The 18,920-nt window shown below is 39.2% G+C and overlaps 1 protein-coding gene across 4 annotated transcripts in view; it reads right to left on the bottom strand.

Moving 5' to 3' along the window:
* PALM2AKAP2 (PALM2 and AKAP2 fusion) overlaps positions 1-18,920 on the bottom strand; it is a 348,527-nt gene that overhangs the window by 156,018 nt on the left and 173,589 nt on the right. For 3 of the 4 annotated variants that reach the window (XM_070742416.1, XM_070742413.1, XM_070742415.1), the window contains one exon: positions 14,828-15,508. The exons of the other annotated variant lie outside the window; for it this stretch is intronic. In XM_070742416.1, coding sequence (XP_070598517.1) covers positions 14,828-15,508 — 681 coding nt within the window. The remainder of the gene's footprint in view (positions 1-14,827; positions 15,509-18,920) is intronic. 4 annotated transcript variants of the gene reach the window in all.

Genomic DNA, 18,920 nt, shown 5'->3' with positions numbered 1-18,920 from the left:
ATAAGAAGACTAGTTGAACATCAATATAATATAATCTAGGTTTTGGCTAAGGACATGTGTGGATGAAAAAATTAGCATGAAACATCATCTTTAGCTCATTTGAAGTCTGATAATATATTTGATCTAGCCTTGCATAAAGTAGATTGTAAAACCAGAATCAAACATTGTACACTGTTAAAACTGATTCTTGAGGGAATTACAATTATGGAAAACACTCAGAAAGCAAATGAGATTATCCAGAAATCACTGTTCACCTGTCATTAACTAAAGTTAGTAAAGGGCATTCCTTTTGTAGTTATTATACTGGTCTTTTATTGTGTTTGGACTGTAAATAAATGTTGGTTCCCATTAGCTGTGTTTTTTCCCTTTTGTTTGAAAAATACAATTTGCAAAATAGCTTCATGGCTTGTAACCTATCCAGTTAAACTTGCCCCAGAGCAACCTATAATGTCCTGTTCTGATATTACTTTACATGAAAAATACTATTAAATAGATATAAATAAATAACTTTGCCTGTTTTACTCTCCCAGCAATTCTATTTTACATGCTTTGGTTTTGAAAAACATAGATAACATCAGAAAAAGCTTGTGGCACTGCAAGTAAGTAAGTTATAGAAATTTTAAGCATCCTCCCTATAATTTATCTTCCTGAAAATTTTGCGTATTTAGAAATCTAAACTATGAAATTATTTTCCTTCTTTGATCTGTAGTTGGAGTAAATCATTTCCCATGTACCAATAATGTACCATGATCCATGTACCGTGGACCTTACTTCATACTTAAGTGGTCACTGGTCAATATAGAGGGGTGTGTGCATAAGTGCACTAACATGCCTATTGTTCCTACCATTGTATTTTTATTTCCTTATTCTTGTTCTCGGTTTTTTTTTACAAATTCCGACACATAAATAAATAAATAATGCAAAAGATAAAATGCCACCTGAGTTTCCCTGCTCAAATCATGGACCCCTTTAGTCCATCGTTTTCTTTCCTAATTTAGGGACCCCAGAAAGCTTTTAAATAGGTAACCAAGGGCCTCCCAAAGACACACCTGAGCCTGCTTTGTCTTACTTTTCTTTTCTTTTTTAAATCCACATCATTAAGAGGTTCCTTTTCCTTGAATTTCTTAGTTTTACAATGGCTATAAATGCTACAGTTAAGGCCCCTTGTATCGAGCAATTGAGGAACACTTAACCTGAAAATGTGTACCTGGTTTTACCAGTCAAGAGAGAAAGCTTTGCTCCACATCAGAGAAGGTATTTGTGACTCCAACCTTCTGCTTTATTTACTGTTCTTATCAATCAAAGGGTTTTGCTTTTTTAAAAGATCAATCAAAGGCCTATGGGAAGTAAAGCTTAGTAGTCCTATTCTGTCCTTTATGTTCATGGTTCCATTCTGTTTATTTGCCTTAAGGGACCAACATCTAATTGTAAACTGTGGAAAAGGAAGAAGCGTATTTTGAACCACTGGATCTTCTGAATGGTTTCTTCTCCATGTGACCCGTAGCTTCCTAATATTTCTTTAAGTAAACATTGAGCATCTTGGGGAGTTATTAAATGATTTCCTTTGTCTGTAGGTTTCTTCACAGGCAACTTGTAGCTCTCTAAATGAAGACAGAACTATACATAGTGATCCTAACCTTTCTGTTCTCTGCATTTGGCTTTTCTTCTTAAGACAACTTAGCACAGATATAGATTCTTATCAACTTTATTGGACCAGTGATTAGAAGTAGCTTCTACTGGCATGAGACTGATTGAGGAAAAGGACCATTACAGGTAGTCCTTGACTTACAACAGTTCAGTGACCATTCGAAGGTACAACAGCACTGAAAAAACCCAATTTATGACCATTGCTTGCCAACTGACTCACATTTATGATGGTGGCAGTATCCTGGAATCATGTGATCCTCTTTGGTTACCTTCTAATGAGCCAAGTCAACGGGGAAACCAAATTCACTCAACAAGTGCAATGATTCATTTAACAACTGTGACAAGAAAAAATGGGTAAATGTAAAATGGGTCAAAGTTCTTTCTTTAAAATTGTCTTGCTTAAGCAATGGAAATTTTTGGGCTCAGTTGTTGAGGGCTATCTGTATGCAGGATGTAGTTCAAATCAGGACCATCACATGTAGGGTAGCTAGTGAGGGTTGACGTTTTCCCTTCCCAGTCCCTTGGATTTTGGAATTCCCCTCCTTTGCTCAAAGGTAAGAAGGAGACTTCTTCTCTGTCAATCCTGCTGCAGGTTGTGCCAGAATAGAGAACTGTATTTTTGGGAGTATAAGACATGCCTTTTTCCTCCTTAAAAGAGGCTGAAAATCTCGGTGTGTCTTATACTCTGAATGTAGTTTTCAAAACTTTTTTCCAACCTTAACTAGGTCCTAAAGATCTTCCCAACTCTTACCTTGTAGGCTTTTTCATTGTTACTCCGTCCAAAGAATGTTTTTCCAGCCTTAAGTCTTTACAGGCTTTTTTTTTCATTGCTCTACTTGCTTCTAATACATTTCTTTTCAGCTCTGACCAGGTGCTAATGTTGTTCCCAGCTCTTACCGGCTTGCACACTCTTTCATTGTTACTCTCTCTGAATAGGGTTTTTTAAAAAGCCCTAACAAGGGAATAAAATAATGCGCTGAAGCTGACCAGACTAAGGACACTAGCAGAGGAATATCTGGTAGGCAGATTTCCCCCCTCTATTTTCCCACCCCAAAACTAGGGTGATTCTTATATGCCGAAAAATACGGTAATCATGTAGTTTGTCAGATTTAATGGCTTCCCCTTTTAACTGTGAGCCTTAATATAGCCTGCCACCATTTTACCTTTTAAATAAAAACCCTGTTTCCAAATCAGTTATTTCTATCTTACAGATGTGGCCACTATCTCCTGTTTTAGGAGTACACTTCAGTAACATCAGGCGTCCTCAATCTAAAATAAATTCTGCGAGAAAATGTGAGATTTCCCCTTTTTGGAGGCATGGTCATATTTCGGGGGCTTGTTCCCCAACTCGTGCTGTGGCAAAGAGCAATTGAATGGCATTTTCATGCAGGGTGAGAGTCATTCCAGATGGAATGAAGTAGCAGAAAAAAAGAGACAGGCCATGTGGATTAGTACTTTAATATTTTAGTGAAAGGGGTGAAATTATGTGGATGCAAAACTTCCCCGAGATTACAGAAAGAGTGAGAATTACAGAGGGGGAAAAAGAGGACAAAGACACAGGTGCAAATGCAGTGAAAAGGCAGCTTTATTTTCTTTTAATACTATACACAGAGAAAAGAGGGGAGAAACCCCAGAAAATAGCCACAGTTACGATTGGCTGTTGCTGGCAGTGTTTTGTTTTCATTTTTTTTGGTCTGTGTCTTTTTTTTTTTTTTTAATCTGAAAATCCCCCCATTCCACCCACCCACCCCAAGCATATACAATCTCAAAAGTACACTTCAGGTTACAATGGACGACAGCAGATATTTTCAGCAATTCTAATCCAGTGGTTTAGCACAACAGTTTATAGTTGTTCTTTTTGTCCCCCTCTTCTCTAGATGGGAATCTTATATACATTTGTTCGCCAAGAAGGTAAGCATGAAAAAGAAACAAAACAAAACAAACCCACCTTAGCCCAATCTACGTTTGCCAGAAAGCTTTATTTTACACATCATTTTCCTAAGCCTCTCTTTGTGAAGCATTCAATTATTTACGGCACACGGAAAAATCTTTCAGAGTTGGAGTTTAATATGCATTTGGCTCATTGTTACGAAAAAATAACAGTAGCCATTACAGTGATACCTTGTCTTACAAACTTAATTGGTTCCGGGACAAGGTTCTTAAGGTGAAAAGTTTGTAAGACGAAACAATGTTTCCCATAGGAATCAATGGAAAAGCGATTAATGCGTGCAAGCCCAAACCTCACCCCTTTTGCCAGCCGAAGCGCCTGTTTTTGCGCTGCTGGGATTCCCCTGAGGCTCCCCTGCATGGGAAACCCCACCTCTGGACTTCTCTGTTTTTGCGATGCTATAGGGGAATCCCAGCATCACAAAAACGAGCGCTTTGCTGGCAACGGAAGTCCGGAGGTGGGGTTTTCCATGGAAGGAAGCCTCAGGGGAATCCTCGCTGCGCAAAAATGGGTGCTTCTCTGGCAACGGAAGTCCGGATGTGGGGCATCCCGGTGGCGGCAGGGGGTTTGTAAGGTGAAAATAGTTTGTAAGAAGAGGCAAAAAAATCTTAAGCCCCGGGTTTGTATCTTGAAAAGTTTGTATGATGAGGCGTTTGTAAGATGAGGTATCACTGTATTGGGTTACTACTGGTACAGGTAAGAATGCCGTACCGGTAGCAAAAAGTGAACTACACGTGCAGCTTCAGGTGACTGATGGGCGGGTGGGTGTGTCCCAGTGAGATCTTGCTTCTGCGCATGCGCAGAAAATCTCAAAAATGCCAAAATCTCACACGTACGTGCGTCCCCTTGCTAGATTTTGATTCCTATGCATGCATAGAAGCAAGATCTCACTGGGGGCACGCACCCATCACCTGAAGCTGTTTACGCAGCGCACCAGTAATAATGGGGGTGGCAACCCCCACCTGGCAGTAGCCATTTTTATAGGGGCTTCTTTTCTGCTTGAGCCTATAAACAATACTATCTACTACCACCTTGGTTAAAAGATACAGCTTTTTTCAACACGCACATTTAATGGCACCACTTTCTGGGTAAAAGCATAAATAATCAGCTGAAATTTTAGGCATATCCACTCAAGAATGGGACTCACTAAATCTAAATACGTACACTTACACTAAATATGTAAGTATGTATAGGGATTTGAAAAAAGACCTATTAAAATTATAGGTAGTCCTCGACTTACAACAGTTTGTTTAATGACCATTCAAGGTTACAACAGCACTGAAAAAAAAGTGATTTTTCATACTTAGGATTGTTGTAGTATCCCCACACACGTGATCTAAATTCAGATGCTTGGCAACTGGTTCATATTTATGCCTGGGGTCATGTGAACACCTTTTGCAGCCTTTTGACAAGCCAGGTCAATGGGAAGTCAGGTTCAGTTAACAACCTTGTTACTAAGTGGACAACTGCAGTGATTCACTTAACAACTGTGGCAAGAAAGGTCATAAAAGGGTGCAAAACCCACTTAATGACTATCTCGCTAACAATAGAAATTTTGGGCTCAATTGCGGTTGCAAGTCGAGAACTACCTGGAATAACTGTTTCTGAATAAATAGAATTGGACTGAGTGGCTCAATCCTAAACATATGGGGCGGACGTTTATTTAAATAGGTTGAATATTGACTGCTGACATTGTAGCTTTCTACTTTGAACTCTGCCACTGAAAACAGTGATATATGCATGTACCCATTTCTTGAGACCCTGGAGCGGTATAAAAGCCACTTAGGGACTAATTCATACATTACATTCTTAAGTGTGCACCTTTTAAGTCTTAGTTCCAAATTCTTATTAAGTAAGAATTGTGATTAAGTTTAACAGCGAAGTTGAGAGACCTTTCTGTTGCGCCCTACTGATGAAGGCTGCTGAATCATTTAAGTCAGCAATCCCCAACCTATTCAGCTTTGTGGACCGGTGACAGGGGGGGGGGGGGAGAGAAGGATGGTTCCACACAAGCAGTGAGTGAGTGTGTGCCTGCAGCTCCATTTGCATAAGCGGTGGGCATACATGCACTCATTCAAGTGGACTAGCACTTGCAAAGCTTTTCTGTGGCCCAGTTTTGAACAAGCTATGGCTCGGGGTTGGGGACCCCCGATTTAAGTTACAGTCTCAAATTCAATTAGTCTAGTTCAGTGATGGTGAACCTTTTTTTTCTCATGTGCTGAAAGACCGTGGGCGCACGCTATCTGCTTGCGCTAGTGCCCACACCCATAATTCAATGCCTTGAGAGGACGAAAACAGCTTCCCTTGCCCCCCCCAGAGACCTTCTTGAGGCCAGAGACGGCCTGTTTCCCAACTCCTGGTGGGCCCAGTAGGATCGTGTTCCACCCTCCTCAGGCTCCAAAGGTTTCCCTGGAACCAGGGAGGGTAAAAACATCCTCCCCCATCCTCCTAGAGCAGTGATGGCATACCTTTTTTTCCTCGGGTGCCGAAAGAGTGTAGGTGGGTGTTATTGTGCATGTGCGAGTGCCCACACCCATAATTTAATGCCTCAGGAGGGTGAAAACAGCTTCCTCCACCCCTCAGAGGACCTCTGGAGGCCAGAACCTGCCTGTTTCCAAACTTCTGGTGGGCTCAGTAAGCTCATGTTTTGCCCTCCCAAGGTTCTAAAGGCTTCCCCAGGAGCCGGGGAGGGTAAAAACGCCCTCTCCCATCTCCCAGAGGCTCTCTGGAAGGCAAAAACACCCCGCCAGAGTCTGTGTGAGCAAAAAATCAGCTGGCCAGCACACACATACATGTTGGAGCTGAGATAGGGCAACAGCTCGCATGCCAGCAGATATGGCTCCACGTGCCACCTGTGACACCCATGCCATAGGTTTGCCATCACTGCCCTAGAGGCTCTCTGGAAGCCAAAAACAGCCTACCAGGGCCTCTGTGTGAGCCAAATGTTTTGTAACATTTCATCCTTACACCACTGTAAAAAATAGTTTTCATGCTCTTAAATGAGTCTGAAGGATTGTTTTTTTTTAAAAAAAAATCTTTTTCTGTTTGTTAAATTATACCCTCTCTCAGCTCTTTTATTAGTACAGTATACAGTACACTTATCTAATAATCGGTCAATACTTAATGTTCAACTGGAGCAATATATCTTAGCAGGAAGAGATCTATTATCACACTTTTATATTCAGGCTCAAGAGTGATGAATATCTCTTCATTTCATACAGAATATCAGCTGTCAACAGCATGAATATATCTATTCAGTGTAAGATAGAACAGCTATCACATTGCATGAGCATGCAATAACATTCCCAACAAACGTCTTGTGTATGTAGTACCCCATTTCTCTTTCTTACATATTCTGGACCAAGATTCCCAGTTGCTACACTATGTCATGCCATTTCCTTTTTGTGTTTCTGAGAAAGACTGCTGTCTTTATGGATCAAAAAAAGGAGACGCGGAGAGAATGTTGTGCTTACACAGCTTGGAATGCTGCCTACATTTTGGTAAGAGGGAAGGTGGAAATTTAGGGAAAGAAATAACATTAGAATAAAGGGAAAGCTAAGGCAATCTGTCCAATGGCACATCAGTACATCTAGTTTGGTGATTTGTTAGCAAGTGTCACAAAGGCAAAAATGGAAGAATTGTGTAAACATATACAATATAGTACATCAGCCACAGACAACTACATGAGAAACAGCCCTGTGATTCTTTTCTTTCTGCTTTGTGTTTTCTTTACTTGAAAGTGGATACTCGGCCAGTATATTGGTGGTATTTTATGTTTTTTATATTCAGAAAAAGGTTTCATGATGTTACCAAGAAACAGAGTCTCCATGAAAGCTACGGTAAATTTGCAAAAAGATTGAAAATACAAAATATTTTTTTGAAATGTACAGATTACTTGTATATAGGAAAACACACTGAAAAGATTTTTCCCCTTTACATTATTTAGATATGTAATTACAAAAGTTAAGGCTAAATAGTCATTGTGCCTGTCATGAATTCAGATCTCGTCTGTTTATATTTATTGTTTAAAATATTTCTCTGTGCTGGACTTGCAAAGATACAATCCTGGATTTTTTTTTTTTTAAAACATATTTCTTTTTCCTGAAAGGATGTATTGAGTTGTATAGAGAGACTTGCAACTGAAACCTAGCATTTTTTAATGTAACTTCGGACACAACCCTATAATTCCCATACTTATTCAGAGGAAATTGGTAGAGCTGTGCAGCATTATTAAAATGATACACACGTAATCTAGAATGTGCCAATCCTTAGAAAATTCAGCAGGAAGATGCTCTCTCTGAATTAAATGCTTTATATAATTTACTTGGACTTTAGTAAGGCATTTGATAAAGTAGACCATACCCTACTACTAGATAAAGTACAAAATATGGGGCAGACAGCAGCACCACCAGATGTATTCGAAACTAGCTGACCAACTGCACTCAATGTGTAGTGCTCAATGGAATTGCATTTACACGGGGGGAAGTATGCAGTGGAGTACCCCAATACTATGTTTTAGGCCCAGTACCCTTCAACATCTTCATCAATGAATTAGCTGAGAGGATAGATGGAGAACTCATCAAATTTGCAGATGACACCAAACTGGCAGGAATGATCAACATTCCAGAATATAGGCTCAAGATACAGAAGGATCTTGATAGTCTTGAACACTGGGCACTATCTAACAAAATGAAATTCAAGGGTGAAAAAGTAAAGTTCTATATTTAGACAAGAAAAACAAAATGCACAGTTATAGTAGATTTGATACTTTGCTCAATAGTAGTAACTGTGAGAGGGATCTTGGAGTCTTAGTTGACAACCATTTAAATATGAGCCAGCAGTGTTCAGCAGCTACCAAAAAAGCCAACACAGTTCTAGGCTGCATTAACAGGGGGATAGAATCAAGATCACGAGAAGTGTTAATACCACTTTACTATGCCTTAGTAAGGCCACATTTGGAATGCTGCATTCAGTTTTGGTTGCCTCGATGCAAAAAGGATGTTGAGACTCTAGAAAGAGTATAAAGAACAGCAATAAAGAAGACTAGGAGTCTGAGGCTAAAACATATGAAGAACGGTTTCAGGAATTGGGTATGTCTAGTTTAATGAAAAGAAGGACTAGGGGAGACATGATAGCAAGTATTCCCATATCTCAGGGGTTGCCACAAAGAAGAGGGAGTCAAACTATTCTCCAAAGCACCTGAATGTAGAACAAGAAGAAATGGGTGGAAACTAATAAGGAGAGAAGGAACATAGAACTAAGGAGAAATTTCCTGACAGAACAATTAATCAGTGGAACAGCTTGCCTTCAGAAGTTGTGAATGCTCCAACACTGGAAGTTTTTAAGAAGATGTTGGATACCCATTTGTCTGAAGTGGTGTAGGGTTTCCTGCATAAGCAGGGGTTGGACTAGAAGACTTCCAAGGTCTCTCTCTCTCTCTCTCTCTCTCTGTGTCTCTGTGTAGTATAATCGGATTGTTTCTAGTTCCCATTTGGTTTGCTTTGATCATATTTGGATGAAGATGGCCTCCAAATATACTGTATTTTCAAAACATTATTGATTTTGAATTTTAACACCAGCCCCTCAGATTGGCCTTTCCCACTTTGACATACAGTGATCCCTCGAGTTTCGCGATCTCGATCTTCGCGAAACGCTATATCGCGATTTTTAAAAAAATATTAATTAAAAAAATAACCACTTCCGGGTTTGGCTTCGGGAGTCAGCTGGTAAGCGGCGCGGCTGTTTTAAAAGGTCGCAGCCGGCCTGGGGGGCTTCCCAGCACCCCCACGAACTCCCAACCTGGGTCTTCCCGGCCGCCCACGCAAAGGGGAAACCCCGGCTCCTCGCTGATGCCCGCCGCTCGCCCGCCCGCCAGCAAGAGGGGGAAGACCCAGGGAAGGTTCCTTCGGCCGCCCAGCAGTTGATCTGCTCGGTAGCGCAGCAGCAGCGAGGAGCCGAATCGAGGTTTCCCCTTTGCGTGGGCGGCGGGGAACGCAAACTCCACCATCTACGCATGCGCGGCCATAGAAAAAAGGGTGCGCATGCGCAGATGGTGTTTTTACTTCCGCAACCCTACATCGCGAAAAATCGATTATCGCGAGGGGTCTTGGAACGGAACCCTCGCGATAATAGAGGGATCACTGTATTTCAAATTTATTGGGATTACAGTTAGTGTTTTAGTACTGACCATAAGCAGGTCCCAGGTGTATAAAGCTGGCTAGACACTTGCAGAAGTTTGAATTAAAGCCTATCTATTCACCTCTTTATAATGTTTTATATTTTAATTGTTCTTGACTGTAGGTTTCATTAGGCATAATGAACATTATAAGATTGATTCCTATTGACATCATTAGGACTGAAGGCAGGTATATTTTTTTCCTGATGAACTTGGATTCAAGTCCAGTTAATTTAACCAGTTTAGTTTAACCAGGATCACGAGGAAAAGCCAATCCATAATAATATTTTTTTTAAAAAAATCAAGAGGTTGTCCTAAAAATCTTTGAAAGAAAATTAATCAGGGATGTATTTACATTGCTCAAGATTTATTTGTTGATATCAGTGAAATATATATTTCTTTAAAGGCATTAGAATCAACTGTTCTATTCAGCAGTTTGTTGTATTTGAGAGGAAAGAGGCATTCAACAATAAGATAATGTCTATTTTATATTACGTGAATTTTATTTTAACTTTCATGGTATGCATAAATGCATGTGGAATGCTGACAATTTACTAAAAATAATTGAAAATCAAAAGTATTCTGCTCTATCAGAAAAAAATGCTATATTTGTGCTCTACTTCTAACCTTTAACCTTTGCTCTGCCCTGTATTACCTAGCAAAAAAGTGTTAAGAGGAGTTGTAGATGATTATCAATCCCCTCCCCCCAAATTTTCACTAAATGTTTACTGAATAACTTGGAGGATTAGGTGAAGGATATTGCATGAAGGAAGATTAAACATAGTAATATTGCAAAAATTGAGATTGTCAATCAAATCAATGTCAAAATAAATAATAGTGAAATAATAACCATTATTAATGTATTGGCAAATATAGGGCTCTGTAAATAAATGTTAATTGGTCTGTGACTGTTTCTTTGTGGAAAAGTAATGTTATTTCTCTAATACGGAGAAGGGGCGGCATACAAATCTAATAATAAATAAATAAATAAATTTTCCTAATTTATCTATAGAAATGTGTAGTATTGCATTACCACTAATTGTGCAACTTTAAATTTATTTTTATTAGTCTGATTTATTTTATGATTTGTCGATGGAGTACAAGGTGGTCTTTATTTAGCAACTGCTTCATTTAGTTTAGTTTGCAGGTATGTAAGCAAACAAAAAACTGAAGTAAGATCATAAGCAGTTTCACACAGTGGCAGCTTCCTTGAATGACCAAGTTGCTGGTGACAACTGTGGTGACTAAACAAGGACTTTAAAGTGGCTTTAAAACAATGTTTCAATGGAAAAACAAAGTTTGAATGAGAGAATGTATCTTTTGATGGACTGATCTGTATTGTTAAGTCTATGATTCCGATATGCTTGTACAGAGGTATGTTCAACTGAACTCAAGTTCAACATTAATTCCAAATAAATGGATTTAAAATTGGGATGTGGCTTTGCAAATGTCACTGGAGATTGTTGGTAATCCTCACTTGAAAAGCTACAATGCAGGGATATCTTTCTTAATAGCACAGAAAGAAAAGAGCTCAGAGGAAAATTGTTGTTCAACATGACATTTAAAACTTAAAGAGTTAATACAATAAAGCACCACCTGAGAGAGATTAGATACACATTAGGAGAGCACCTCTTTCTCCAGCAAGATTAATGCTGGCTTAGTACATCTCTATAGGATTCATGAAATTCTTCTTCAGTTGAAATGATTTTGATGTCACTAGAAATATTCACTTATAATCTATTGTAAATTAGATTATATTAGATCACTTAGAGCAGTGTTTCCCAACCTTGGCCACTTGAAGATATTTGGACTTCAACTCCCAGAATTCCCCAGCCAGCAAATGCTGGCTGGGGAATTCTGGGAATTGAAGTCCAAATATCTTCAAGTTGCCATGGTTGGGAAACACTGACTTAGAGTTCATCTACACCTCAATGCAAGGATGCCCCACTAACCATTTGCTGAGGACATGTCCTCACAATAAATCCTCCCTCTTTTTATGAGCCTGTTACTGAGTCTGGCTGAAGCTGATCTAAGGTGCCTGAAGGAAGTATTTTCTCTTCTATCTTAATCTTAAGCCTCCCACCTACGCATTCATTTAAACATGAGGGAGGAACCTTTGGCATTCCGCAACTGCTAGAGACCAAAGGGCTCCTTTCTCTCATCTAGATGGCTGGCTGGACATCTGTTTGGCTTTTTTTTGTGTGGTTGCCAGAGAGACCATACCTTTCTCACTGTCATGGCACTTATTTTTCTTTTGGGGGATAGGCTTGGACATGGGAATATCGATTGCATGTTAAACTGAATGCAGGTCTTTGAGGAAATAAATATTGGCTACTGCAAAACTGAAATGAAGATGCTTAGGAAATACTATCAGGTTTTGAAAACAGGTCCATCTATGATTTACTGTGCTGGCTTTTTGACAGCGATAATTGTAGGGAGTGGATAGAAACATAGAAACATAGAAAAAGACTGACGGCAGAAAAAGACTCATGGTCCATCTAGTCTGCCCTTATACTATTTTCTGTACAGTATTTTATCTTAGGATGGATATATGTTTATCCCAGGCATGTTTAAATTCAGTTACTGTGGATTTACCAACCACATCTGCTGGAAGTTTGTTCCAAGGATCTACTACTCTTTCAGTAAAATAATATTTTCTCACGTTGCTTTTGATCTTTCCCCCAACTAACTTAAGATTGTGTCCCCTTGTTCTTGTGTTCACTTTCCTATTAAAAACACTTCCCTCCTAAACCTTATTTAACCCATTAACATATTTAAATGTTTCAATCATGTCCCCCCTTTTCCTTCTGTCCTCCTTATTTTACGTTTTTATCAAAGATTCACTACAGAGGGATTGTTATTTTGTTGTGCTTAAAGGCAGATTCTGCATCCCACTCCACCCCCAGTGTACCAGCAATGCCTTCCCCAATGCATTTTTATTTTGTAGGGCTGATGTTTCTTGAAAAATGTAGAATCGTATCCTTCTCCTGCAAGTGCAATCTAATTTGACCTGTAATTTATCCCAGTCTCGATTTTGGCAGACTCCTGTGCAAAGGTTAGAGGACAAATCTAGTGGCAGAAGCTTTGAACAACAATTAAAGTACATACACACTCAATATAAAAACTATTGAAGCTTGTTTTGCCATCTTGAAAGAGGCAATTCTCTAATGGAGGGAATGAGGTGCTATGAGCAATGCAAATAAATGAGGGTGAAAACTGGCAAGGAGGATAAGAAGCAGGCATAGTGTGGGATATAACTTCAAACTTACTTGTGGAAGTAATTTTTGCCTGGAGAAAAATGTAATTAAATTAGAACTGCTTTTTCCCAGCCTTCGAAGAGCCAATCCCCCACCTAAAAGTAATCCACATTATTTTCTCAGAAGGCAGCAATACTACTGGCTTAACTGCCAACATGTAGTACAAAGTATATTGTGGGTTCTGTCCTTTTTGCATTGTCGAGAATGGGAACAAGCCCTTAGCAGCCAAATATTCAAAGCAGAAGGACATACGATTCTGGTGATGCTAATATGAAGCTAAGATTCCCATTGGGCTTTTTTTACCTCATCTGAAGGAGACACTGGAAGATGATAATAGTTCATATGGTGCTTGCCTGTTATAAAAATGCTAGCTTTTCTACTTTCATTTTCTGTATTCTGGGAGGCAAATATAACAACCTCTAAACAACCCTTTGAGAACTGGGGCCCTTTTAGTCTTGAGAAAAAGTGGCTCTGTTCTCTTTTTTTCCTTTTTGGGAAATTTAGATCATAAGACAATTATTATGGATACATATTTTATATAAACCACAAAATCGTTTTTTACATATCACAGTTCCAACAAGCAGACCATATACATAAGTAGGCACTGTTACTGAAAGGCAAACAAGTAAAATCAATGACAATAACTTAATCCTGGCAATTCTGGGCCCATTTTCATGGCATATTCATTTTAGTTTGACTGTAGGGAGATGGGACATAAGCACAATACTGAAAACTAGAAGATTTAAATAAGGCCAAAATAAAACAACGGTAACAAAAACCTAAATCACCACCCCGAGTGTCCTAGGCAACTATTCAATTATTTTTTAGTAATACCAGTCAGTCAGTAGTGAAATCAGTGTGGCATTTTCAGTGTTGCAAAATATGTCACAACTGGACTCTGATCCACACTTGCATGCATACAAGCCTCATTGAAGCCAACTATATGGGAATGCTGAGCACGGAAACTGTGCAAAACGCATTCCTTTCAATGACCTTTATGGAAGAGCCCATCAGAAACTTGAGCAAAACAAAGGAAGGTTCCCGTCAACGTGATGCTAGTTGGGTTGATGTCCCATTGTACATTGTCCACAAGACCAAACAGTTTTATTGGGGTTTATATGGGAACAGGTCTTACTAAACAGCTTCCCAAGTTAGAATAAAGTCTTTCTTTGGGGAAGAAAAATTCAAATATTAAGATCTCAAACAACGTGATCAAATGTGTTTCCCTTACCCCGATAAAAAATAAAACCTGTTTCTTAAAAAACGTACAACATTAAAATGCAGTTTAAGGCTCACATATATGTGAAACTTAGGAATCCTGTAAAACCTTGGAGGTGGATCATACCTGCTAGTTATATAAAGTAAAATTCTTCATATACATTTATATGTCTAATAAATATATGCAATACATAAATATACATATGACACATATTCAACTATGCATATTCATATATTACATATTTATATTGATATAGAGATATCTTTCAAATAGGACAGCACTTTGTTCGCTGTTTTTGTTCTCACCCTCTAAAAATAATCCCAAAAGAGTGCATTTGGTGAGAAGTCTGTACTTTCATTACTCATCTCCCTTGACAAGTTAGAAAAATCAGAGCAAACCAACTGCAAGGCAATGGAGGCAGTCATTTCCAGTTCACAGTACTGCAGTTAGAAAAATACAGTGAGGTCTAAGGGAGTGATGGAGCACGAGCTGCTCGGAAGAAGGAGGAGGAGGAGGAGGAGGAAGGAAGGAAGATGGTCACATGACAATACAGCACTGACAGCGCTTTTTCTTTTCTGTACCTGGGACTTTCTCCATGGGTAAACTTTCTTCTTTTCCCTCTGGCGAAGAGGGCTCTGTTGTGTCTGACAAGGGCCTCCCAGAGACTAACTCAGCGGCGTTTCCATCCATGGTCGACACATCAGTCACTGTCTTCTCACGTAATGATTTTTCATCATCTTCATCAATAAGGACCAGTTCGGCCTTGATTGTCTCATCATAGCCCAATACCTTTTTGGTCTCATCTTCATCATCAATATTTTGATAACCCATAAATATCATTGTTACTGGGTGATCTGAACTAGCTTCAGGGATTTCATTCCCAGAAAGTTTTGCTTGGTGTGGAGGGTTCCCTGAAAGTCTTTTGCCGGATTTGTGCACCATCTCAAGTTTTGCTTCCTTAAAAAGAATTTGTTCCTTCGTGTGGCTGAGGTTTCCATCCACTATTGATACAGCCCCTCCTTTTATGCTTGATTGCCCTGCTTTCTGAATAAGTTCATCTACGTCCTTTGAGCTTAACTTATGTACTCCATTTTCTACCACCGTGCCTCCAGAATGCATCTCATAGACTACTTTGGTACCATCATCATAGACTTTGATTCCTCTCTGACGGGCAGCCTCGGGGCCAATGGGGGACGTAGAGAGAATCTTGGTCTCTCCAGTTTGTTTGTCTTTCTCCACATTAATTTCCATGCTGTACAAAGCTTGAATGGAAACAAGAGAGGAAGTGTTTGTTACAACAGCAAGAAGCATGTGAATGTTAATTGCCAAACAGACAAGCAGACAACTGTATACCCAAAGAAGCTGTGATCTAAAATGCCAAGCAGCCTATGTTAGAGATGCAAACTGTGAAGTCAAGCAGTTGTTATCTTAACAAAGGTTGATGCAATTAGTACTAGACAGACCTTTTCTAGTGAATGGATAACTTTCTAATATTTTTTGTAGCGGGGTGGGAGTGACAAACAAGCAGGTCTACCATAATGTCTATGTTATTGAATTAGTTCACATAGTAAATATGGTCATTGTCCAAATTCTGATTGCCCACACTGGAGGGAATAGGACATAAAACAGTAAAAGTTACATGGGGATATTTAACAACCTGGAAAGTTCCTCTGATACTGGCCAAATATTTCTTTCAGAAGTAAAGCACAGTAAAGAAAAAAAATCACTTGAATTTCTACTTTGGGGGAGTTTCTGCACAACTTGGAAGCTATATGTTTCATCCATAATATATAGCATCATCAAAAGGAAGGGGCAGGAAATATAAATGCCCTGATAATTATTAAAGTTGAGCCTAGGCACTGATTCTGCAGGTCTATAGAAATGCCACAGAATGTGGTATTAAAAGAAATCAGTATTCTAAGAAATATGGCTGTAATTAACAAAGCAGTTTAGTCTTCTTGGTAGCAAAGATATGCTTGCAAGTGAGCGATTATTGTACCCTAGCACAATCTCAGAAGCAAGAAGAGCAGTTCAAGTGAACCTTTCAGTGGTGAAAGCTTCAATGTTATTTATAGGTACTTATCCCATCACCAGCAGAAACAAACAAACAAACAAACAAACAAACAAACAAACAAACAAGAGATGCAAGTACAGAAAACAATGCAAACCTTCCTGAATTGTTTATTTTTGTGCAACTTAACAAAACCAAGCAAGGTACCTATGTCAACTCCCTGGTGCTTCTATTGTTACTCTTAGAAATAATTCCACTTAAGTTTCATTTACTTTTCCCACTCCAGGCATCCCCAAAAGGGAGCGGACTTCTTTATCATCTATTTTTTTTTTTTTAAAGTATCTTCGGTTTCATATTTACTCCAATTCACCTAGCTTTAAAAGCAACACAAACGCTTACAGGAAATAGAAAAAGCAGAAATGGAAAATCCAGGTAGAGTTCTAATTAAGCCTTTTAAAGCTATTGATCAATATATATTGAAGCACCTCGCTGGCGGAGTAGTTAGAGCGCAGTACTGCAAGTTATTTCTGCTGATCACCGGCTGCCCGGCAGTTTGGCAGATCAAATCTCAGTAGGTTCAAGGTTGACTCAGCCTTCCATCCTTTCAAGGTCGGCAAAATGAGGACCCAGATTGCTGGGGGCAATATGCTTACTCTCTGTAAACCAGTTAGAGAGGGCTGTAAAGTACCGTGAAGCGGTATGTATGCCTAAATGCTAATGCTAATAGACCATAATCTTCTACTTTCTCATCTGAGTGTGGTCTGCTTCATAGATGCACGTGCCATTTAATTTCTCACTGAATGACTACACATAGTTCTGCAATACAATACATGTGATCCTAATGCATGTAGTAATTAGAGAAAAGCCCTCAAAAACTCCTGAAAAGTACTGTAATTCCATTGTCATTCCCTTTGGTGATATGCAGATAGTCCTGATATGCAGATAGTCCTTCATTTAGTGAAGTTAGGCAATCGATGAAAAAAGTGACATGACCATTCATTTTTTCACACGTACAGTATCATGCTTTGATCATGTACCCATGCAGCATCTCCATGGGTACATGATCAATGTTCATGGCAATTGATTCATATTTATGACGGTTGCAGTGTCCCAGGATCATGTGATAACCTTCTGCAACCTTCTGACAAGCAAACTAAATGGGGAAGCCAGATTCACTTAGCAACTGTGTGGCTAATTTTACAAGTGCACACTTAACAACTGTGCCAACAAATGTTGTAAAATGGGGAACATTTCCCTTAGCAACTGTCTCACACAGCAAGAGAAACTCAATTCTGGTTGTAAGTAAAGGACCACCTCCATTTGTGATGGGTCATTCACATGTGCAAGTTACGTCTCATTGCCATGTGCATCAAACAATCCAAAAGTATATAGAAACTTTACTGGCAGGAATGTGGAAGGGAACAATTTAAAACTAACACCACAATCAACCTTATCTATAAATTTCTCATGACAAAATTTTGTAATTTTTCAGATTTTGGCCCGTGAATGTAACATTTCATGCTAGCTTTTAGTCAATACAACAGTCAGTTGATGGTGATCCCTCCGCTGGTAAAACCTCAAACTGCTGCCTTTTAAAAGCTATTAATTGGTCTCAAATTTTCAACTCAACCCTTAATCAGAAAATATGATTAATTAATAGTATTATTAGTATTATATAATGTAAATTTATATCAATGCTTAAGCAATGTATTAGGGAAAAAAATGAAGACCTTGATAAAGATAACAAAAGCAACTGGAAGGAGGTTTACAGAGATATTACAGATGTCAACCAAATATTCCCCTCCCCACTCCCAAATAATCTACTGATATTTTGTCGCTTTCCTGAAATGTGTAGAAAGTGGTCTGCCTGTCTCTGTAAACTGTTTTGCTGTATCACACCAAAATTATAATGCAGATGTATATAACTTTGTACTTCCAGATCAATGGTAGGTTCCTTCTGGTGCGCTAGGAGACTCCGTTACGGTAGCAGATGCCAGGTTGCGCAATTTGCGTGTGACCATTCTGGTGCCGTCTTTGCTGGTACGTTGTACAGCACCATAGTTTTTCCTTAATTTTTGGCCTTTTTTGCTTCCTGCGCATGCGCAGCAGCAAAATATTGTGAGGGGAGGCTCGTGTGCGCGGGATTTTGGTGATATTTTCTACTGCGTGTTTGCGGAAGCCAAAAATAGCCGAAATCATGTGGGGGCGAGGGTCCCCTCCTGAGATTTCAGGACATTTTTGCTTCATGTGCATGCACATAAGCAAAAATGTGCGAGGGAGGGACAAACCCTCAGAATCAGGATGATGCACGCAGAGCGCACCAGTATGCAAGTAAGTGCAACCCTCCACTGTTCCAGATGTCTTGATGGATTATTACCTGCTTATCCGCCAATCAGTATAAACAACAGTTCTGGCTCTAAAACTAATGACAAAGGCAGATGTCCACTGTTGTTTGTTTTCAACAGCTGATTATAAAAGAAACGAGTCTTTGCATTGTGGGGACCAGAACTGTATTATGTGGATTTTATTGATATAATGTACTTTGAGTCATTTGAATGTTTCATTTATTTTAGCTATTTACATATTTTATACACAAGGATCATATTCCAAATGCTAATGTTGTTATCCTATTATTGCAATGCATGTATATTCAACTCAGAAAC

This window comes from Erythrolamprus reginae, chromosome 2 (genome assembly GCF_031021105.1).
Source record: "Erythrolamprus reginae isolate rEryReg1 chromosome 2, rEryReg1.hap1, whole genome shotgun sequence".
NCBI classification, from domain to species: domain Eukaryota; kingdom Metazoa; phylum Chordata; class Lepidosauria; order Squamata; family Dipsadidae; genus Erythrolamprus; species Erythrolamprus reginae.
Note: the sequence above shows the minus strand (reverse complement) of the source record. Positions and strands in the feature narration are given on the sequence as shown.